Here is a 24,290-nt window from a genome sequence, read left to right as displayed (position 1 = left end):
ATTTGTCCTTATTTCTTCGCAAGGTGGTGATGTATACTGGTTAGGCTATCATTCGAAAGTTATGCCCTATTCAAATAAGTTATCGTTTAAATTGTTTATTTTGCTATATGAAAATCATAGTAAATTTTGTTTGGGTAAGGCTAATTATCAAGCATAACATCATGAGATAGTTATTTCGTTTAATTAGACTCTAGCTATCAGTATATGTACACGTACTTGGATATAGAATTACCTTGCTGCTAAATGTGATTCTTACATTTTATCGTAGTGTTACAGTGTTATATACTGTATTACAGTAGAAATATCAATGTTAGGATAATTCTATTAGACTATCCTTATTTAGTTAACTTCTAATTTGGATATACTGTATTTTAATATAGCACTGACTTTTTATGACAGTGACACTTATACACATACTGAAATTAATAGTTATAATAGGGAATGCAAATCATCTGCTTACAGTTCGAATCATTGTGATTGTAATTTACTTATGGTAGACTGTAAATTATCATGGAAATGTTCCGTGATAGGACATATCGTAATCTGACTATTCTGTATTAGTCATTATATGTCTATGTTCGTAAATACTGTTGTCTGCGTTAAGGGAGCAGTAGCTAAAATTAATATCTAATTCAGTAAATGATTCTAATGTTAATTGTATTAACTATGACTCATGAACTATTGAGGAATAGTATATAAATGCAGTATATCGTGAAATAAAGAAGAATTGTCCAACTTAGTGTTTAACGTAAAATATGAGGCGTTTAAGTCTTTGTGTAGTCTACTAGTAGAGCAAAAGTGTTTGTGATAGTGCAGATATCGTTCCTTGATACGTAGTTCAAGGAATTGACTTATTGATCGTATATTGCGTTATCTTGTTGCAAAGCTGTTTTATGACACGTAGCCTATGCAAACCAAAACCCTGATCAATCTAGTAATCAGGCTTGATTGTTAGGTTAACCAAAGGCTCTTTACAAATACTAAGATAAGCAATTAATTATTATTAAGATCTAAAGGCTGAGTTTCATGGTTTGATTGGATTAATGCTAAGGGGCTATTAGCACTGATCGAGATAGAAAATTAAGAACACTTTATTTCAATATGGTCGATATAAGCTTTCGAGCTCTTCGCATAGATAGGATAATTCAAAACATATTACATCCATAAATGTTGAAATTGATCAATTAGGAAAATCGAATCAAATATGGTACAAAATTCGCGTACATCAGTTCAGGGGATCGAGCACCTGATTGTAGTTGGCTAATATCACAAATGGAGATTGGAGAATTCAACTTTACTTTCTATTTAAAATGCGATAATTGATTGCACTATGATACCAAACGATATGTCAGCCCGTGTGTTCATTGCCATTTAACTAATTAGCATGTTACATTTCTTGCTGCTACGTCCTGCTTTCTTTAAATATATAACTAAAATAACGATAATAATAATTAAGTATGACGAGATCTTTACTGTACGATTATGTTCAGGGAAATATATTCGATGTAAGGCAGTAGCTTGGAGCTGATCTTTATTGCATATTAATGTCATTTTAATTAGTTTATTATTCTTGGTTATGAAATTGTTACTTTCGTTGACTTCATTTGCTTGAATAGTAGATTAGCATTGGAGTTTGTATTCCTTTTATACCATAGTCGAATTCTTAGGATAGTACAAATGCTAAATAATATCATGGAATTTTTATGATATTCTTAGCTGATATATCGTACATTTTACCTTTAAAACACTAAATTAATATTTGAGAATAGCGGCATAGAATATCCAATATACACTAGATATTCTAAAATAGCAACCAACTGACATTAGAAACTGCATTTTTTCTCGAACTAAAGCAGTGTATTTCAGATTAAAAATTTGATATCGTAATTCTGCTTTTATATCATTCTGTAATATTAAAGCGAGATATAGGGGTATAAAATGTAGGATATATTTTTACTCTAAGCAAATTTTAAACTATATTATTTGCGTTCAAGGAAATAATAAATTATATCTACCTCTAGATATTTTAATACGATAATTAGCTTACATTACAAACTGTATTTTTTTCTCAAACGAAGGCGATCTGTTTTAGACTAAAATTTATTGTTGCAATTAGACTTGTATATCATCCTGTAATATTATAGCAAGAAATATGCGGGTGAAGATAGTTTGATACCTCATTCTCTTAACGAATTTTAAGACGACATTTGCGTTCATGATAATACAAAATTACGTTTACCTTGAAAAATATTCAATACTATCCATTCTTATTATATTATATAAAACAGATTGCCTATTTTATTAATGTAGAATTACTTTCGGTAACGTCAACTGATATAGGCCGAATGGTAATAGTAGATGTAGGAAAAAATTTCTCTTCGCTTTCGGGTCTTTTATAATTAAATCGTATTTTTTTATTCATGTCTTATTGGTAATGTAAGGACTTAAAAAATCTTTAACTCTCTATCTTTACAAAATTATTATCGTACAGCTAAGCATTCTCAAATCAGAATTCATCGTAAATGAATATAATTGCGAATTCATACTTAATGAGTATATTGATTTTTATATGCCGTAAACTGGAGATTATCCAAATTTCAATCTTGTAATTGCATGCTAGTCTATCATCCTTCGTAATTTAACAAGAATACATAGTACGATTTAATTATGAAAAGTTTTAGATTTTATACTCATGAGATTCATGTCCATTAAAAATAAAAATTATTATATATTCTATCTTCTTGAATACGGTAATTGATAATCTACTGCTAGCGAGGCTAATCCAGATAAAGATCATGAATATGATTTAGAATATCGAATTCTCTAGATTCTACTTAAGAATAGTTTGATGAAGAAAATGAAGATCAAGACGAACTCAATCTCATTTTCTGATTCCAAATTCTTATGGTAGTCTACCAGTATACCACAAGATCGCTGTGAGATACTGGTCTGCAATTAAGTATTGAAATACTCGAATTTCAATCCAGAAAAATAAGATTGAAAGTAACAGTCATGCAAAGTTCTTTCCATGTAACTTTTATTAATTGGCATGAATTAGAATAGCATAAATAAAAAGAGCTGTAAATATGTTTAGGATTTCAAAATTCTTAACTTTTGATTCAGAACAGCTGGATATAAAAGTGGATATTATGGTCTACTCTACAGCTTAATCAAAACCCATCTACTATTTCAGACTCAAATTTTCAATTGTTTTGAAAGCCTTTTCGGTTTTCTAGCTTGATAATTTATTGTTATATTTCCTGAATGCGTACTTTTTATCTTTAAATTATTTTACAGGATTGATAGAATCAAAGCAATTGCTATATACAAACTCTTTAACATCGTACTACTATTTTTAACCCATTCTGTAAAATCTATTCGGGATATCATAAGAATAGACGAAATGTAATCGACATAGTTTGCAAACGGAGTTTCTATATTTCATGTTAAGCTTAGTTCATGAAAGAGAATTGGTTAAAATCTGTACTCTAATTATTTCCTATTTTCATCTTAGCGGCCTCTCGCAGAAGAAAGTAATAAATAGTAAATAATCCTTATTAATTCTTCCCTACTCAATCCATGAATGTTAATAGCTCACCTTCAGTACTGGGAATGCTATTTATTTATTAAATACTAGCTATATGATTATTCTACATCATAATGTAAAGCAATTATCTATAACTCCACACCGACTCATTTCCGCGTCGCTTAAAATAAAGTACACATTACATTGTAAGGCTTTCTTAGCATTATCAAGTAGATTCTTCTAAATCTATTTTCGGTTAATGTTGATGTAGAAAGATCTATAGCGGTAGATGTTAAACATATTTGATGCTAGTTTATAGCTAATTTAATGAATAGAGTTTAATTCTTTTATATCTACTATGACTTTTCAGATATACAATAATTATCATTAGTTATTATTACCCTATTCGGTACTTAAAATAAGCACACATTGTATCGTAAGATTATCTTAGTTTTCTGGTCGCCGGCTTTAATCTGTATTTGATTATGGTTTAAAACACGTCTTAAAAATAAATTTTTTAGCACATCTAATTCTAGACTATAGCTATAGATGTTCTAATGAATACTTTACAATTATCAATATCCTATTTTAATTTCTAGGGATGACGATATCATCAGTTAATGTTGCTTTCTTCTTCATAAAATAAATGCAGGTGGTATCATAAAAGTTCCTTAGCCGATTCAACCAGTTGATTCTAGTTCTACATTTGGCTAACTTTGATCTAGAAGAGATCTATAAAATATACATTCTAACACATTTAATTCTAGAGTTTGGATAATCTAAGTAACAGACTGTAGTTTTTAATAATTCTAGATAATTTTCTGGGTATGATATGATCATTGCACATTGATATTGCCAATCTTACTCCTTAAAAGAAATACTCATAGTATTATAGGATTTACGTATTCTTTACTAGTAGCTGGTTTAAGCCTACTTTTGATTATTATGATTTATAAGAGATCTATCGAAAAATTAAATTTATTAATTTCAGACTATAAATAATTAATTAATCTAATGGATAGACTTTAATCAGCTGATTTCAACCTAGGTTGGGTTAATTGTTAAAGTACAAGAGATCTATAAAAAATTTAACTTATCCAATTTCAGGCTATGGATAATTTAATAGATAGATATTAATTTCATATATATCTAGAATAAATTTTCAGGGCTAGAATATTATAAACATTAATGAAAATGTATCTATTCTTAATTATTCCAGCATCTGCATCTGCATACTTGTTGTTTACGAGAATTAATGCCTAACTAAAATAACAAATAGTACGTAGCATAGAAATTATTATTGTATGGTTGACATCATAAGGATAGAGTTGATATGAATTATTCATGGTCTAAAGAGCGTTACGAATAAAATTATTCTCCTATATTACTCTAGAATAACGTAGCCCTTTATTAATTCGAAGAATGTATCGTACCTGACTAAAGATTCTTGGTGGCTCAAATGAATATTCATTTATCTTCCTAGAAAAACGTGTCTTGAAATCCTTTCTACATATTTAAGCAGAGAATTCATGTGATCTCCTATTTTAATGCGGCTTGATTCCTTTACAATTCCAATAAGATTAATTCCTCTGCCAGGTTATTTAAATAACTCAAGTTATTCTCCTCTGTTAATTCTCAATTCTCGACATCGTAACAGGTTAGACAGATAAATTAGTATCTCTGTTTAAATGCCTATTTTTTGTTATACTGAAAAGCTTTAAAAACCGATTGGTGTCTGTATTCGTGCTAGTAAATTCAGCAATCGTTTACACCTTAAGGCAGAATGTTAGTTATAAATTAATCTGAAAATGACTTCTTTGCAAAAGTAATTTAGTTACAGTAAAGAAACTAAAAGCATTTTTTCTAGCTATCCATCGTCGATTTTGTTAATTAGTACCAGTAAATATTCTGAGCATAGGCCAGTAAGGTACCGTAATTTACCTCTTATAAGACTATTACTGATATGCAAATTAATATCAGAGTTTCCTTCTAAGAATAAAATAAAACTGTGAGATAAATTATCTACGTATTCATAATCTTAATGATCTATTACTGTACATCTTGGTTTTATCATATAGTTATAGCCAACTCTGGGGGAATGTAGTCCATTAATATGCAGACTGTTTAATACTTACTGGATAAACATCAAAGGATAGTAGTCTTGGTAGTGGCTATAATCAGTTCATAATTCAATTTAGAGAAGCAATACTCTAAAATTTCTACTGTCATCAGAGTAGTAATCTCCGTTTTGTATCACAGTTCGCTTCAGAAATAATTTATTTTAAATATTAAATCAATCTCGTTAGTGTTCGCAACCAGGATAAAAGATTGGTTTACCTTTTAGTTTAAGGAGGAGGGCTGATAATTAAAAAATGAATGTGCTTTCTTAGGATGAGCGTGATCATTTATTCAATTATTATTAATAAACTGTGATAATTCGCTAAAATAGATTAGCGTAAGAGTAAATTAAAGCATATGGGAATATTTAAATTAATATTTTGCGCCATTGCTAACATCGAGACAAACTCTTTGCCAGAAAATCGTATTATATCAGACATAGCGAAATCATTTATTTTGCCGTAATAAACTGTGATTTTTCAGTCAAAATAGATTGGCGTTGGAATAAACTAAAGCACATAGAGGAATTTTAATGTTCCAATTTTAATGTTTGATTCTATTAACTCATATGCGGACAATTTCTTTCTCACAGAATCGTACTACAGTTGACATAGTGAAATCATTTATTTAGTCATAATTAACTGCGATAATCTTGCTAGAATATATGATAACTGGCGTAAAAATGAAGTAAAGCACCTGACAATATTTTAATGTTTGGTTTCATTTACTTACGTGCAGACAAATTCTTTCTCATAAAATTATACTCTAGTAGACACAGCGAAATCACGGTTAAAGGATCAACTTGATTTGAAGGGCGAATATTTGTCCTTTACTTATGATTCATACAGTCTTACTCCATATATTTAAAATTAGTAAAAGTCCAATATATATTTGGCCCTATTAAAATTTACGATTCGATATGGAATAGCAACAATATCCATGAATTAGCATTGTAATTTTTTTATGTTTAAATGCTATCCACTACACATTTTTGATGCAAGACTTGAGCACTAACTTCTCTATTCCAGCCAATTTACGGGATTGGTGGTCATATTTTGATCATTTATACTTTAATTTCATGAAAGCTTTCTTTACTTTGAGGAAACATCAAGTGGTAAATGTGCCTACATATTCGTCGTTGCCCATGCGTTCCATATTATCCACAATGTTAAATTATTGAATGATAGTAGAGTAAACATCGAAAAAGCTAATAAATTCTATTATTATTCGGTAAAGTCTTTTCCTGAAATGTAATAAAAATTAAATTTGGATAGCAATACTAAGCCATTCCACTCATACTTATCACTGCGTCTTGCTAACCACCACTACCGGAAAATTTCTAGCACCTTTTATAAAATAAAATTATTTTGACCGTGAATGACTCAGTTAACCATTGTTTACAGTATATGGCAACACTACCTTAGCTCATTGTCTTCATTATTGATGCTATCTATGATAGAGATCAATTAACTAAATAAGGCAGTCCAATATAGAAATTTGGAAATTATAATTGAACATCAAGCATGAAAGATTGAATTTTGCCTTTCATTTTATATTCTAATCTCTCTATTTCATTTCTATCATGTTAACAGTAAGCAATTCGCAATAATAAACGCTAATTAAATGCTTTCATGAGTCTGATTAGAGTCGAGTTCCTTCACAGTTTGAATTGAATTCTATGTAAGAGCGATAGTGATCTTTTACTAAATGTAGCTAATAATATTATGGAATGAGACCAAGGTCAACAATTATAATAGACAAGAAATATGTAATTCGATCTTTGACGGAGCAACTACAATTTTTGACTTCAATTGGTAATGATATATATTAGTAAACGAGAGTTGTAAACGGAAACTAAACTTAAGAGAATTTTAGAATATTGCAAGTGGAAATCTAAAGACTTACCACAGCTTATGGTACATTTCTTTTGATTGTAGATTGACATCGATTTATTCTCTTGTACGCGTGTTTGGCCTTGAATGTTATTTTACTAACCAATTTCTCACATTTCGCTCATTTCATCTCATAAATAAAAAGCGACAATCATCATCTACTTCTTATACAGTAAATGAATGTTTTCTGTAATAGAATAAACAAATATGACAACCCAAAATATCTGCCTTTCGTGCCGTCATTATTGACATTATATTCTGGCATCATATTATGCCGCCATTTGATATTTTAGTATTAAGGATACTTCCATACTGTAGTATACTAATCAATAATAACTAGATATGTAGTAATTACGTAAAAACTTCAAGTAGGGCATATAATTAGTGTTTACGTTTAAGAAAGAGACAATTTATTATCATGGGAATTTTAATTTCACACCACGTACTTGATATTATCAATCTATTTCATAATTACGCTTTCCTTATAGCATCAAAGTCGATATAATCATTCCTTCATTCGCCGGAATTTTTGGGTTAGAGATTTTTCACATAAATATCAATTGACGCGGATGATTTTTACTATTTTACTGAATATATGATATAAGAATCAAGCTATAACTGCGAAATATTGATAATTTCGAAGTCGACGTAATCATTCCATCAAGTACGCAATTTAATAGCATTCATTGCATTCCTTGTAGTATCAAAGTCGATAAAATCATTCCTTCAGATAATGGTACTCGATGGTAGGGATTTTGGGGTGGAATTAAAAATTTTTATATACAATATAAATTGACCTTGTTTTATTATTTTGCTGAATATTTAATAATGAGAATCAGCTATACAATTGCGGATTTTAATAATTTCGAAGTCGATATAATATTCTGCCAAGTAAGCTATCTATTTGTATCTACTGCATCACACGTTAATTCAATACAAGCTAGAATTGATGTTATTCAAGTAGCCATTTCGAAATTAGATTTTACGATATAATATCAGATTATACAAACTGTAAAATCGATTGAACAATTCCATTTGACGGTAGGAATTTTAACATGTATCAATTATTTGCGTATGACATAGAGACTGGCGTTTTATGACTCTATCAGGTGTTTTGCCGCGTAATTACATAATCTGCACAACTGCAAAGTCAACATAATCACCCTGAAATTTGGAGTGAGAATTTTACAGTATAATTACTTATTCCACAAAGCATGAGAACTAATATTGTCTAGTAATTTTGCAAAATATTTTTTACTTAATAGTTTTCTTATGAAGGATAATAACACGATATTAAGCAATTTTATTTTATATCACTATAGAATCGTCGATATTTTATCATGAAACTGATAGCGTAAGCTTAATGATATTCTTAGTTTTCTTTGTAACGTCGATAAAATTAATCTACTATATAAACCACAAGGGTTGTCTTGAGCTGGCATGATAGGAAAGCTTAAATAATCCTTTTAAGATTTTGCTGTTTGTGAAATGTTGTGTAAATCAAAAATTAAAAATACTTTCAGTGGAAAATAAGATCGGATTAGATAATATATCGCAAGAAGAAAATGTTGCTATTTCTGAATAATGTATAAATAGAATATCATTAGATAGATTGGTATTTGGATCACATAATAATCAGCAAATTTATATCGTTATTAAACAGGTTACCAATTCATTTCTAAGCTATAGTTTTTCAACTTTACTTTTAGATTACAGCGGGCTTAAAAAGATCTCGTTATTAGCACTTTTTGTATGATTAATTATACTTCTATTTAGATACCGGTAATGGAACATCAATTTTTACTAAGATGATTGATTTTACCTCCTATTTTTATCTTAAACTACATGCACAACAAAATATAATAAGAGCAAACTGGATATAAGATATCAATAGATGGCTAATCCTTATTTTTCTGCATTATTTTACAGACTAAGTCTTTTGTCAGCTTTATTCTCCTTGAACACTATTAAACGTGAAAGCAATCCTGCAAGAAAAATCATGAACAATACCACAGCTCAAGAAATGCTAGCTAATCTACGAGCTACTGTCTTGCCGACCTACATATTTACGGGTATTTTCGCTATTGGATTTATCGGCAATTTTCTTGTTTGCTTAACCATTTTTCGTATCAATCAGTATCATACATCTACGTATATCTTAATTGCTAGTATGGCAGTTTCCGATGCTTTTGGATGCTTGTTCTTGATTATCTATACTGTGATATCAATCTATCTCTTGCGTCCCAACGACCTCTCTCTATCTACTAAAGAAATCCTGTGCGATTTCTTAGGTGTATGCAGTTATTCATCATATTTTACATCAACTCATACGTTAACGATGATTAGCATCGATCGATATTATGCATTTGTTAAAGCACCTTTTAAGCCATTATTACGCAATCCATGGCGTATAAAGTTAGCTGTCGTTCTTACATGGGTTTTTGGTTTCCTAGTTGCCTTGCCAATAATTCCTGCAGGAGGAATTGATCCTAACTATCCTTTCATCTGTGATTCAACCCATGCGTCATTACTACATAATCAAATTTATTTTATGTTAATCTTGGTGATAGAAGAAATTATTCCTGCTGTCATTATCGTTTATGCGTATGTTTGCGTAATTAAAGCACTGAATCGATCCAGCTTCAGCATTAAGGGTAACGTGGTTAATAATTTGAAAAATTTACAAAAGCGTAAATCCGCTATACGTAAAATTGTGATCGTCACAGCTGTCTTCCTAGTTTTGACTGCAATCTTACATATTACTCGCTTAGCAGTAGCATTAACCAATGCTACCGTGGCTAATTTATTTATCGCTAATGAGACTATTTTAGGTATGATAACCAATATTTGCTATGGAATTGCTTTCCTTCAGCCTGTAGTAAATCCGATTATATTTTGTGTGATGAGTAAATCATTTCGAAAGTCTATCGTAAATTCTTCCCTTAAGAGAAGTCGATCGCAAACGATAGGCGTAACATTTGCTCCTTAATTAAAGTAAAAATGTTTAAATCTTTCCGGCTTAAGTATTATTATAATAGTCTTAACGTTAGCTTATTTGAATTAATTCAAAAAATGCTGTTGACATTGTTTATCGTTAATAAAGTTATTTCAGAAGTGATTGTGCAATATCAATCGATAGTCTTGATTGTCTTTTTGATGGGTTAAAAATTAATAATTTTGACACAGTTTGTATCTATAAAAAGTCTAGGAATTTAATTTAGTCATCGATTGATTACTAAAACAGCATGCAAGTAACCCTCGAAAGCTTCTATTGTCGTTGTTGATATTACATGGTCAAAATATCAGATAGTAAGTATTAATTTCGACACTAAATCGAATATACAGACTCACGCTTGCTAAATTAGGAAAGTTGCCAGTAAATTTTGCACTGAAATTAAATGGATTGGCCATCAATTTTCGAATGAACAATGATTAATGCACTCTTAATTCACATTCTAAAGTTTTTCTTAGACTCCCTAAATATTTAATTTTGGTTTGGTGCAATTAAAAATCAAATATTTTATATATTCCAACAATTTTCTAGCTTCAAATTATTTTGGATGGTGTCAATTATATGACTAAAATTCTTATTTTTAAAGGGGTATACGAGCCTTACTTGAATGTGACGTAACTAAAAGTAGATTAATCCCTTCAACGTGCTATCTAAGAACGCTCGGTAAAAAATGAAATTTTAAACTAGAATGCTTGTGAAAGATAGAATTAAGAGTTTAAATAAATATTTAACTCATTTACAGCAAGCTTATTATGATCGATAAATTCTTAGAAATTCAGTATGCCGTATGGTAGAATACGATATAAAATTGCGAAATTATTATCGCCTATTGAAACACTAACCTATTTAAAGCTAAACTGGTCCGCTTGAAGAACACAATTAAAATAGATCTACTCTATGCAGACTTGCTCGTATAAGAAACTTTAGTCGATTCAGTTCCCCATGATTAACTATAAAATCATGCCGGAAAAGCGAATTTAGCTATGCCTTGACTACTTAGCATCAAACAGGATGCCAAGATTGCTAGATTATTAAAACGTTAGGTATTTATGCAAATACATAAATCAAATATTGGTCCAGCCTTCCTTCAGACTAAACAATAAACTTGTATTAAATTTGCAAATTAATTAATAACTTAATCATGCGAACAACAGATATAATAACTTACCATACAGTACTAACAGATTTTAATGTTAAAGTATCCTGTTGCCTATAACAGACATACATACATTGTTGCAATAAGTATAATCTCTCCTCCTAACTCAAACTTTTATTCGATTAAGCAATTTAAAGCTTGTGATACTGCCAGAATGTGCTGTGATCTAGGTTAATGCAAAACATATTCTAATTAGCCTCTCTTCCAGTCTTGAATCTTTATTAAATCTACGAAGTAATTTGTAGCGGATTATGAAAGTATCAGATAAAATGACTTAGTAGTGCCGTTTAAATAGATTGATATGCAAATACAAAAACTCTCTTAACTATTATACTATATGCCTGTTATTCAACCTTGAATTAGATGAACGAGCTAAGTTATAGTTTGACTACTTTACATAAGTAACAATTATAGTGTCCGATAGTTTCGTTATAATAAAATATTACTCCTTTGGTACGGTACAAAATCACGAACAAGTGAAGCTTTTCCTCACTTTAAACTGTCTATTCCAAGTGATAGAAATTAGATAGAAATACAAAATATTAAGTACACATATTGGATCGTTATCGCTCAAAGGTATACAACAATAACTATTTGGTCGTTACTAGTTACTTCAAACTATAAAATACGATGCAACGCTGCAAATATCCCCTAAAGGTTGATTCAATATCAGGATTATTCAGCTATTCTACAAAATCTACATCACATAATTTATAAAAGTATACAGGACTGAAAACTTTTTATGACTGCATCAGCTACTTCATTGCATTACCAGAAATAATTTTGGTTTTACGGTTAACTATCCCATAGTAGTAATCGACGATAACATTCAACGTGATACGGCAGATATCTCTCAAAAGTTGAGGCCGTGACTGATTAATTCAGCTATTCAACGAATTCTATAATGCATAATTTATAGAATAGCACAGGATATCAAAATCTTTAGTACTGCATCAACACCTGCTCGTATTAGTTAAGGTGGTTTTGGTTTTATGATTAATTATCCTATTGCAGGAATCGATCATAATATACTATGTAATGCCGCAGATATCCCCAAAAGGTTGTTGCCTTAACCGGATAATTCTGCTATTCAACATATTCTATAATATATAATACACACTGAATATTTAACGTAAAAGCAAAGTCGTCCAAATTCTTGTGAGATAGTTAAGGGATACTGAATCCCAGAGACTGCATTAATTTAGAGGTTTGTTTCACGTTATCTTTGTCACGAAGTTGATTTGTGACTGGAATATATCAGCCTATATTATTTCTGTAAGATTAAATAAAGCAGCCATTTTAGAAGTGAATGAATAGATCTTATATAGTAATGATTATTTCCACCATACTTACAAAGTTTAGGCTTCAAGTTGATTTTTAACTTTGGTCCTTCATGTACTTGTAATCTCAAGGGCGTGTAAATCATTGCGTAATTCGTAAGACTAAGAGTAAGTAATCTCAGAAATTCCATTATGGTATGCTACCCGGATACATGGTTTTAGAAATCAATTTCTGATCTATAGAATTACACTACCATATGGCGGAGCTAATTTCTAACATCTAGCTACTTAATTTCCTCTGAAAACTTTGATTAAATTTTGATTACTTTAGATTTAATGCATTTATTTCCTTATGTCCAATTACTTTTTATGGCATTATCTATTAATTTAAATGGATATCACCTAACCCTGTAAAATTCTGAAATATTTTGTTAAATAGGAGCCAAGAAATCAACACTGGGTAGCATATGATTAAACAAGTCCTATAAAGCCCAAAATTAAGTGTTTATACCGCCTATCAACCATATGGGTTTCATAGCTGATTAATAATTATTTGATTTTATTATTAATTTGATTTGTGGATTTTAAATGGAGAAGTGACAGCAAATGCGGAAGAAACTGAATTTATTATAAATAAGAAGTGGCAACCAATAGTCAGTAGGATGCACTCGATACCTTAATTGAATTAAATTGCTATTTTAGCCATACTTTATCTTGTGCAAATTAAAACACTTCTAGCTGATTTTTCTCGCTGCACGGAAAAATCGCTTCAAACGATGTTAACATAAAAAATTGAATATTCTGTTTGTATTAACTCTATTTTCTGTTATGCAAATTAATTGAAAGGCTTTCAGCTAAGCTGATTGGATAACTGGTACATTATCGTAAGTGATGATACAATCGCCTCTGCAACCTTTGTAGGGAAATTTTTAATAGGCTTTAAAAATAGCGATTCTAGAAAAGTTGTGGTAATTCTTTTGTTTTACCCAGTCTGTAGAAGGTATGATGAGTATTAGGCGTACAAATTCATCGATTTATTTTCATACTCTTTCCAACATAGCCGTGATAGTTACCACATCATACATACTACAAAGTTAATATAGAAATCTTTCTTTCTTCAAGAGAAGAACATCTCTCGCGTCCAAAGACACTAAATAAATTGTAATTTATTATTGCCAGTGAGGTATGCCGAATTAAAATAACTATTATTTCGAAACTTTTATGTCAATCAAAGTGTTTGATCTTGCACTTATTTAAATATGGCCTTATGATTTATTGCAGCTCCTATACGTAAGGTAGTAATCACAACAAGTTTACGAAATATTCTATTTATTTAATGTTATAATGACCTTTCATCTATCGAAGGCAAAGTAATTTTATATAAAATTTTTAAAGTAAATTTACAATATTATCTTGACACCAAACTATTTCGTTGATGAAGGTACTTTATGGGTTCTATTATAGCTCAGGTGTCCATTTTTCTAACGTAGTCATTTTATGGATCGTATTATATTTTGTATGGAGTTGGCTAGATTCTGTAACTAGCTGTTGGCTGATTAAGAAGAATTCTAGTATAGCACAATACGGCAACCATTTCAAAAATAGACAAAGTAATGCCTTTTCTTTTTCCGTATCATCTATTGCAAGTAAACTTTCAATCGAATGTACATATAATAGTCAGAATTAGATTTAATCTTTCAAATCCGGTAATTATTTCGAAACGAAATCTCTTTCTCCGTTTCAACATTTTCCAAAGTAACTGTTGTCTTAGTCGATTCTAGTCACAGGCACTAATCAGCACTAATAAAATTGGATTTTTGAGATTCTTCTAACGCTTCTTCCTAATAATATAAAATTTGAACTCATTAAAAATAAAGTAGCTCTTTAATTTCCTGCACACAAGCATGCGATTAGATCTTAACTGTTATCCTAATCCTGCAGCTTATTCAGAATATGGTCACCTTTTATTTCCTATATTTAGGAGTAGTTCCACACTTCTTTTGAATTTTCTATACGGCATAAAACGTTCATTCTCTTAATTGATTTTAACGTCTGCTGAGAATTAGACCGAACCATTTACCCTTATGCTATTTGTAGACAGTGTTAGAACTTTTGGAAGATTAGATTCAATGCTGATTTTCTACCATCTACTCTATAGAGTCCATTCTCTTGATTTGTTTCGCTATCCTATCTACTGCTATATATATATTCTTCTAGCCAGTTTTTTCGAATGCGTGTACAATTAAGTCGGATGATGATATAAAAACAATTTACAAAAGTCCAATTTTATCCTACTTTTAATTTTATTTTTCCGACTAGAAGGAATAAATACAATCCAGATATCGATGAATAATTCCAGTTACAATAATTTATTAATTAGTCTTCGTGAAAGACCGATTTTGACTTATTTATTTACTGGTATCTTTGCCTTGGGATTAATTGGTAATTGCTTGGTAGTTGCGGTGATTGCATGCCAAAAGCGATATCGTACATCGACCTATATTTTAATAGCTAGTATGGCTACTTCAGACGCTTTTGGTTGCACATGTCTAATCGTTTATACAACCATGGGAATCATTCTATTACATCCTAACGATTTCACCTTAGTTGGGAAAGAAATTTTCTGCGATTTCTTTGGTGTTACCATTTATGCAAGTTATTATATTTCGACCCATATATTAGTCATAATGAGTGTTGATCGATATTTCGTTTTTGTTAAAATACCGTATCAAGCTTTACTGTATAATTCATTTCGCCTTCGACTAGCAATTATTCTAAGTTGGGTAACTGGTTTGTTGGTTGTATTGCCACAAATTTACACCGGAGGTATTGATCCACGATTTCCTTATATTTGCGATGCTATCAATGGACATTCGCTTACAGGGCAAATCTATTTCATTTCGATCGTCGTGTTTGAAGAAATTTTACCTGCAATTATCATCATCTACGCCTATAGCCACGTTGTGAAAGCAATTAATGAATCTAGTGCTACTATGCAACATTCATCCGCAAATAATATGAATGCTGGCAACTTGCAAAAACGCCAGTTTGCTGTACGAAAAATTATTGTCATTACTACTTTGTTTCTCATTTTAACAGGCATTGTCCATATAACTCGATTAGTGGTGTCATTAACGGATGCAACAGTTATTCACTTATACATGAGAAATGAAAATAGTTTAGCATCGATTATTAATATATTCTATGGTATTGCTTTCTTACAACCAGTTGTCAATCCAATTGTGTTTTGCCTCATGAGTAAAACTTTTTGTCAAAAGATATTAAGAACTTCGAAAGAAAAACCCTCTATGGTTCCAGCAATTTCTTTAACTTACGTTAGTAACAATTAAAACGGAATTTTAATAGTAGTACTATCGTATATTTAAAGAGCATTTTCTGTGATAGTTGTCGATTTTATAATCACCACATATGTGTGTCAATCACTATTGAATAAGAAATTAAAATATGCTCTCTTGAGTAATGTTGTATATGATGGCTACTTTATCCATAATTGTTGCAAATAAAAGCCTTCCTGCTTTTGTTCATGAAAACTTGCGCTAAATAGCGATATTGTTAAGCAATACTTTACTACTTGCTCAATTCGTTAGTAATCGATGCTTCTAGGTATATATTAAAGTGTAAATAAAACGGAATTAGCATCGAATCGTGCAGAAAACCTATCAAGTAGATTCACTATTTGAATCCTTGGTTAATCATGACTAAGAATTCAATAATATATTTCAAGCATGAAATATGATATAATTAATTTATTGATAAGTGCAAAGATAAATAATTTTGTTGAAATAAGTATTCAATTCATTCTTCTCGCTTATTATTCGATAAATACATAAAGTAAAATTAGTAGACAGCAAATGATCCACTGATCCGTATTTGCAAAGCGCTGTAATCGCGTGAGGATACATTAACTTAGAGAAAATATTTCAAGTTAAGACAAATATTATATAATTAATAGAAGGCATTAATTGAACATGAAAAATAAAGTCTAGATATGGCAATATAGTAACAGTACATTACCTGAGGTAAGCACGTCAATAAGATGGTCCTATAGGTGTTGTATACAACAAAACAACTATCTATTTGCATAGTTTTCTACTCAAATTTGGCCAAACTGTAATGGCGCCCTTATATTTACCATAGTTTACAAGCTTTTTTAACTCAATGACTAATTTGCAGTTTTTGAACATTATTTATCGTAAAATAAGTAACACCGATTAAATTTCCGATTGGATACTAGGTTCTATCGCAATAATTGGTATTGTTACTGTAGATGTCTTAAAGAATCCGTTAATAGTTTCAAGAAAGGTTCCATTCGCACCTTAGTAATAGCGAAGAATAGAAAGTAGATACTACTAGCTGAAATGAAGCACTGACAGCAATAGCAAATACATATAGCAAATTAATTACAGATCGTATTACATATTTTTAGACGGTAAAGTATACGTGATTCGATCACTTCTGAAGCTAGAAAACGTTCAATTGGAATATTATTACGTCGAAATAGCTACCAAAAGATCGTTTCAAATAAATTTGTAAATTATTTTGATTTTTGTCCCAAAAGCCTCAAGGATAATTCAAAAAAGTTTAGAAATATTGCAATGCAAAATCATCGATAAATAACAAAATGGTCTACTAGAGCTAGCTTCGTAGTTTTCCGGCTTCTCTTCATATAAAGATAGGTTTCATATTGGTAACAATGCAGCTACGTTTATGGGCATCATTATCGAGACTCTAAAAGACCAGCTTGCTAGCTTAAAGTAGATAGTCATCATCCTTTTTTACTCTTTCCTTTACTGATTCCAGAACTTCTTTCTTTACATTGATAATATCTTCTTTATTTGTAGCGAAGCGTTGAAATACATCTGACCGAAAGTCATCTAAACGATCCAATATAGCCTTGATACTAATTTTAAAAAGCATACATTAATTCTATATTATTTGAATTCAAATTCCTTATTAAGTTACACCTTAGCATAGGTATTACTTATATATCATCATTAAATAAATAATCTATTATTGGTTCAATAGTTGTAATTATACTAACAGTAGTTCTTGCTGTTTAATTTGATTGTATACGTCATGACTTTCACGTTTATCGGGAACAAGTACTTCTACGCTGGGTATTAATTTAACACCGGCCGTTAACTCGTTCCATTTCAACTGCAAAAATAGATAAAGGTGAATATTTTTTGTAGCATCAAGTATCTAATGTAACTCTTTTAAGTAAAAATATCTGTAAATTTGATGTTTCCTAAAATGGCAAGGATATGTATTGAAACTAACTGAACTCAACTGCAAAGCAAAAATAGTGTACTAAAATCTCATAATGTTACGCATCCAATGAAAACCTGCTAAAGCAATATACGCATAAGTTTGATATCATAAAGTGATGAGAAGACATGCATAATGTTGTATATTCCAAGTTATTCATAATTAGTTATACTGTAATGTAAAATAATAGAACAGTGAAAAAATATTTAACGTTAAACTTTCTAAGATTGCCGTCTTATGGAAATATTTGCGGGCATCCATTCATGACAAAAGGAGAATTACGTATGTTTAGCGCACGACAGGCTGTTTAATTTTAGAACTAAGAATTAAATCGCGTTAAGCACCTAGTCCAGCCATTTTATATAAAAATTTAAAATAAATTTATCATGGCGTAAAATGACAACGATACTAAAATCTGTTTAATGCTTTTACCTTATCATAAAATGACGTCTGTTTATTAAGGCGAACAACGTAAGAAGAGCGATAGCCCATGCTTCGCAAACGAGGTGGTAAGAGACATGTAGTTGTGTCGGTAATAAGGGATAAATCCATCTCAATAAGACTTATGTCAGCATTTTGCATTACTTCATGAATATCTCCAACAGCTAAACCAACCTAGTAGAATACAGCGTAATTTCAGCTCCAGTTGCATTCATAATTTAATTCTTAATATAGCAGTGTTCAATTCTGATAAAATTACGGGTTCAAACTAATCAATTTGTGATTTACCAATAAATTAGCAAAAGCGATATTCATGACGACAACAAATAGTACAATAAGTGTTAATGCCAATCCTGAATTTTGCAGTTGACCGCTAAAATAAAGTTGTTGAAATGTTTCAGCAAAACCAATATCACCAATCATCATCGTTATTACGCGTACAATAGAATATCCCATTTCGCTAAATTCCGGCTAATCGTTGATAAGATTAATAAATAAAATGGTAGTCAACAAAGCGCAAAATTCAACTCATACACTGGTGCCTATAGGCTAATTTTAATACATATGTTATTTAAGAAATAGGTATCATGTTCTACGTGTATAGAGTGTTAATTGATAGAAGATCCCACAAAATTGAATTAGTAACTGTCTGTATTTATCTCGATTTGATTCAAACTTACAATTTGTCGCAGAACCATATAGAAAGCAATAGCAAAAGCTAGTAAAAATAGAATTATGACCAGTGATGCTCTTATAATGGTCTTCATAATGGTGATAAACATAGTAAGATAGAGACCAATACCGAAAGCCCTATAATTGAAAAAAGTTATTGAGCAAATAGACTATTGTAAAATTCCATAGATCAAAGCAATTCCCTTCCATTTTTGCTCCTTGTGCAAGCACTTAATATCAAGAGCTACGTTATGAAGATATTAAGAATTTCCTGTATTTATCACAATGCATAAATAAACTAATTTCGTAGCATTTTATAGAACAGTTAAACCATATATTGGACTACTATATAATTGGCTTCTCGAAGTTTCGATAATTAGAAGTGTATTGATAAAGCAATTTTAATGTTCCTTGTCTCTCGTAACGATCTATAACACCTATGGTCATCGTATATTATGCTAATCGTCGAAATATTTACACTTTAATTAGAGCTAGCATGAGGTAGTTATTATAATAAAATGCAAACCTTTTTAATTGGGCTAGGAAATTGACGATTGCTAGAAATATGCACATAGCTCCAATCTGAACCGTTAGGTTGGTTACCTCACGTTCAAATGGAAGACTTATACTGAGAGCCATAACTTCAATGGCCAATTCAAGGAATGACTGGGATATATTTTTTATATAAATTTTCGGCTATCCATCAAGTAAAAAATAGCAATTAATTGTTCTATATGTGGATTATTTCTTTCCTACATTTTTTGAGCTGTAACTGTTCTTATTTGAAAAAAATCGAATATATCAAGAGTACACTCGTATAGCATGGTATATATATTACATCAAACAGTAGAGAATGTAAAACATAATTGACATTTCGCTTTCTAAATTTCTCTTATATGAGTATATTTCTGCCTCTGCAGTATCGTACGCTACTTAAGGATCAAGTATCTATAATAGACAAGGGTCCTTATTGTGCATAAAAATCTTCCTATTTGAACGACCTACTAATATTATTTATTAGTACTACAGCTCTCTTTTAACGAATCGCCAATGGTTTTAAAATACAAAGGCAAAAATTTAAACAATAAAATACTTCTGAAATAGCGTATCAGCTGAATATTATTCGTTCATACTTGAAGATGAAAATATCACACTGAATTGTTAGATACTCACTGCCAACAAAAATTTGAAGATGTGCAATATTGCATTGAATATTATCGCCGTCGTCAGGATGATATATCTGTTATATATCTCTTGGGAATGCTATGGTCATAGATAATTAGAGAAAATGAGCACTAGTATGCTTTTATATATATATAAACTTACTGCATATTAAATTTTAAAAGTTAGAGTTTTAAAAATTGCCAATTCAGATTTTAGACTTTAGATATGACATAGTGATAAAGTGTCTTCTCGAGAATACAACAAGAAATACAGTTTCTTGCAAACTTCACTTTATTACATAAGATTATGTTCGTCTCATAACTACCAAGGACTATCTAAATGCTATCAGACTATCTACACATAAGATAGCTCTAGTCGAAAATAGAATGATTATTTATTAAGTAAGATAGTAGCTGACTTATATTACCACTCGCACTGGCTTATTTGTTGGAGGTGCCACATTGCCAGTCGTATTTCGAATATATTCATAGTATTCGCGAATGTTTAAACCAATAGGTACCGAAACAGCTAATAGAAACAGTAGGCATACAGCAATTCGCACATAATAAAAATATTTGATGCTGGTATTCCTATGAAAGGATTTGTCCAAAATTTTTTAATAGGTGATAAAACCCCGTAAAGGATGAACATCTACCCCTAAGGCTTAAACTAATACAAATGCATAGCATAGTTAACTAACCATTTATAATGACGATAAGCACGTATTAAAGGATGTGTCATCAAACCAACTCTTTGTGAAGCTAATAGGCTCTGCAAGAAATGTTATAGCTTACTTATTGACTAATATAACATTCGCCGTATCCAGTAGAATAATTTTATATAACTTAGAATTAATACAAAATTTTGCTATACGCAAAAATTAAAATGAAGATCTTACAGAGGCAGCGGTGTAATTATCTCTAACATCTTTTAATCTTGTATCAAACGGGGGAGACTCCAGATATCGAAAGTTAAATACAACCTAAATTATAATGTTAATAAACCAAGATAGAGCGTTTAAAGTGATCATCGTGACCGTTTGAAGTAGCAGTTTGAGTAACGACATGTATAAGATCATTTATTTTTCCCTTTGTTTACTGATACTTATTCTTAAAATCAATAACCTCTTTATTGCCATCTTCGGTTTGATTATAGCTTATACATCGGTCCATAACAATCTAAGCAAAGAAGCAATCATAAATAAAAATATTTCTATGGTAATTACTGGCTGGTCATCGTATTAGTAATTTTACAGATTGTACGGAACAGCGTTTCTCTTTTAATTTTGACCTAGAATACTATACTATACTATACTATACTGTTAAATAAAATTTATGATAATGCACAGAAAATGATTATATTTCGAAGCTGTTAGGTTTATACTGGCAAGTACAGATGCAAACATACCGAATTTATCTTAGAAAAAGGAATTCTGTGGTCTTATGTAATAGAATATTGCATAGTAAGGAAATGAGAGCGTAAACTGAAGACACTTCGAAATAGCTCGAATAAAAATAAATACATACTGAGATGCTTCAATGTTAAAACACTCTGATTAGGGATTAAAATACGATTAATCTACCTTTGAGATTACGTAAAGCTGAAGCTGTGTTTGTATAGATAAAGTGATCAAAAGTTATCGAATTTTTACCGAAGCAACATCTGGAAGCTTCTCAATTAATCTCTTCATCGGTGTATAACCGTCCAATTTTCTGTTTTCCATGGCTTTCTCCCAGCTACGTTGAAAAAATCGAATATTTTCTTAATATACTGTATCAAGAAAGCTCCTTGACTGGACTTGAATAATGTATCACTAACTATTTGCTCCTGATTATTTGCAGTCCAATTTCGGTTTGGTTATTTTCAATAGCAATATCTAAGCAGCTTAAACCTTGATTATTAATTGCTGTAGGATCGGCTCCGCGAGTTAGGAGTAATTTTGCAGTCTCAGTATGGCCATTTGCACAAGCAAGATACAATGCTGTTTTCTTTAATTACACATAGCAAAGTATATATAAAGAAAATTAGTCACCGATTTTATATGAAACGTTACCGGAACTTAAGTATATAGCATGCGAATTGTTAAGATGGTTTACTGCACTTAGATATATTAATTTTTATGAAATTAGCATTAACGATTCAGACTTTGGTGCAAGTATGTCAATGAAATGTTGGGTTATTTAATAGATAGCATGCGTTGGCGCATCATAAATAAAATGTTGCGCCTATTACTGGCCATGATAATTCAGAAACGTATAGGGTAATAAACTCTGCTAAAATATTTCTTAAGTAACACTTTCAATGGATTTAATACACACAAGCTGATACTTTTAGCAGCTTAAATAGTACTGCTTTTATGTATACATTTAAAAATAAGATAGCAATTCAGCTAGAGAATTGCTAAAGTATTACTCACATCTGATCTGTCCACAACATTAATTTTTGCTCGTTTGTCAAGCAGTAATTCTACAGTTGTAGTATGTCCGCTGCGTGCGGCGTAATGTAGCGGGTAATTACAAAAGAGGTCTCTGTGTTGAAGAAATAAAATAATATAATTATGTATGGAATAAATGAAATATAAAATTAATTAATAACCGTCAGTATGTTCGCACTTATTGTTAATTTCTGCTCCAAATTTTATAAGGTGATTTACAACACGATTATGGCCAAATTTTGATGCTAAATGGATTGGTTTCTGTCCATTAGCATTCCGAGCATTAATATCTTTAATTTTCGTATATTCTAAAATATATTTAACGGTATCCCGATGATTATTCATAGCAGCTAAATGAAGTACAGTATTTTTGATGTCATCGGATAATTCAAGGCTACCACCGTTCCTTACTAATCGATATAATACCTAAAAATATCAAGATTACGTATAGTTAAAATATTCTAAGAGTGCATTGCTACTAAATAAACTAGTCCGGTCATGAATTAAATAAAGAAAAGCCTGTAATTCAGTCGCTTACATAAACGTCCGATGACATTTTAATACCATATACCAGTATTATTTTAGACGCCAATTTCAAATTATGAATTAATTTTTATAAATCTATTTTAAATAACATTTTATAGTCTAAGGTCAAGATTAAAATATTCTATGCTTACAAGAATAGCGCCCATTTCTGCCGCAATAAATGTTGGAAGAACTCCGCTATCATCAGGACGATTGACCAGAGAGCTTGCACCGTGCTGGAAATAGTAAGAACGGAGCAATCTTCTTGAAAATTTTAATTTTTGTACGTTAATATGGAAAACTAGATCATCTGTACCTCAAGTAATACATCCATGGTTATATGATCATGTTGTTCGGCGACATAGTGCAAGCAATGTCTACCTCTATCATCTGTCGCTGTAATGTCCGCACCCAATTCTAATAGCTTTTTGACAGCAGCCGTACAGCCTTTCCATATCACTGCAAGAAGTGGTGTTTGATTTTGTTTATCTGTACTTTCGATATTGGCTCCCTACCGAAATCATAGAAATTGAGGTATTCGATCTTCTGTAATGACTTACTACGAAGAAATTTCTATAGCTTAAATATGCACAATAAACTCCTACGATAACTGATTTAGAAAAGTTTTTGAAGTCACATATGTAATTCATTAATAGCCACGTTACAAATAATAAATGTACGTAATTCAGCTTGCGTCTCGTAAAGATTTCAGTAATTGGGAAATGCAACGCAACCATCTTTCCTAACTTTTGAAAGCCAGGACTATTAAATAGAATCCTA

At 30.7% G+C, this 24,290-nt stretch overlaps 3 protein-coding genes across 3 annotated transcripts; 2 read left to right on the top strand and 1 right to left on the bottom strand.

Annotated features, from left to right (window-relative positions):
* Nucleotides 1-9,430: 9,430 nt before the first annotated feature.
* Nucleotides 9,431-10,525, top strand: TRIADDRAFT_56808 (uncharacterized protein; the record flags this gene model as incomplete). The annotated part of the gene is made up of 1 exon (XM_002113011.1): nucleotides 9,431-10,525. The coding sequence occupies one exon, from the start codon at nucleotides 9,431-9,433 to the stop codon at nucleotides 10,523-10,525; it is 1,095 nt and encodes a 364-aa protein (XP_002113047.1).
* A 4,805-nt stretch (nucleotides 10,526-15,330) lies between these two features.
* TRIADDRAFT_56807 (uncharacterized protein) lies at nucleotides 15,331-16,335 on the top strand (the record flags this gene model as incomplete). Its single annotated transcript, XM_002113010.1, has 1 exon — nucleotides 15,331-16,335. One exon carries the CDS (start codon nucleotides 15,331-15,333, stop codon nucleotides 16,333-16,335), a length of 1,005 nt encoding a protein of 334 aa, XP_002113046.1.
* Nucleotides 16,336-17,755: 1,420 nt separating this feature from the next.
* On the bottom strand, nucleotides 17,756-20,026 carry TRIADDRAFT_56806 (uncharacterized protein; the record flags this gene model as incomplete). Its single annotated transcript, XM_002112574.1, has 6 exons — nucleotides 17,756-17,906; nucleotides 18,048-18,163; nucleotides 18,707-18,889; nucleotides 19,004-19,186; nucleotides 19,396-19,525; nucleotides 19,914-20,026. The coding sequence occupies 6 exons, from the start codon at nucleotides 20,024-20,026 to the stop codon at nucleotides 17,756-17,758; spliced, it is 876 nt and encodes a 291-aa protein (XP_002112610.1).
* Nucleotides 20,027-24,290: the final 4,264 nt, after the last annotated feature.

The sequence above is a fragment of the Trichoplax adhaerens genome, genomic scaffold (genome assembly GCF_000150275.1).
Source record: "Trichoplax adhaerens TRIADscaffold_5 genomic scaffold, whole genome shotgun sequence".
NCBI lineage: Eukaryota > Metazoa > Placozoa > Uniplacotomia > Trichoplacea > Trichoplacidae > Trichoplax > Trichoplax adhaerens.
The sequence above is the reverse complement of the archived record's forward strand: the minus strand, read 5'-3'. Positions and strand labels throughout refer to the sequence as shown.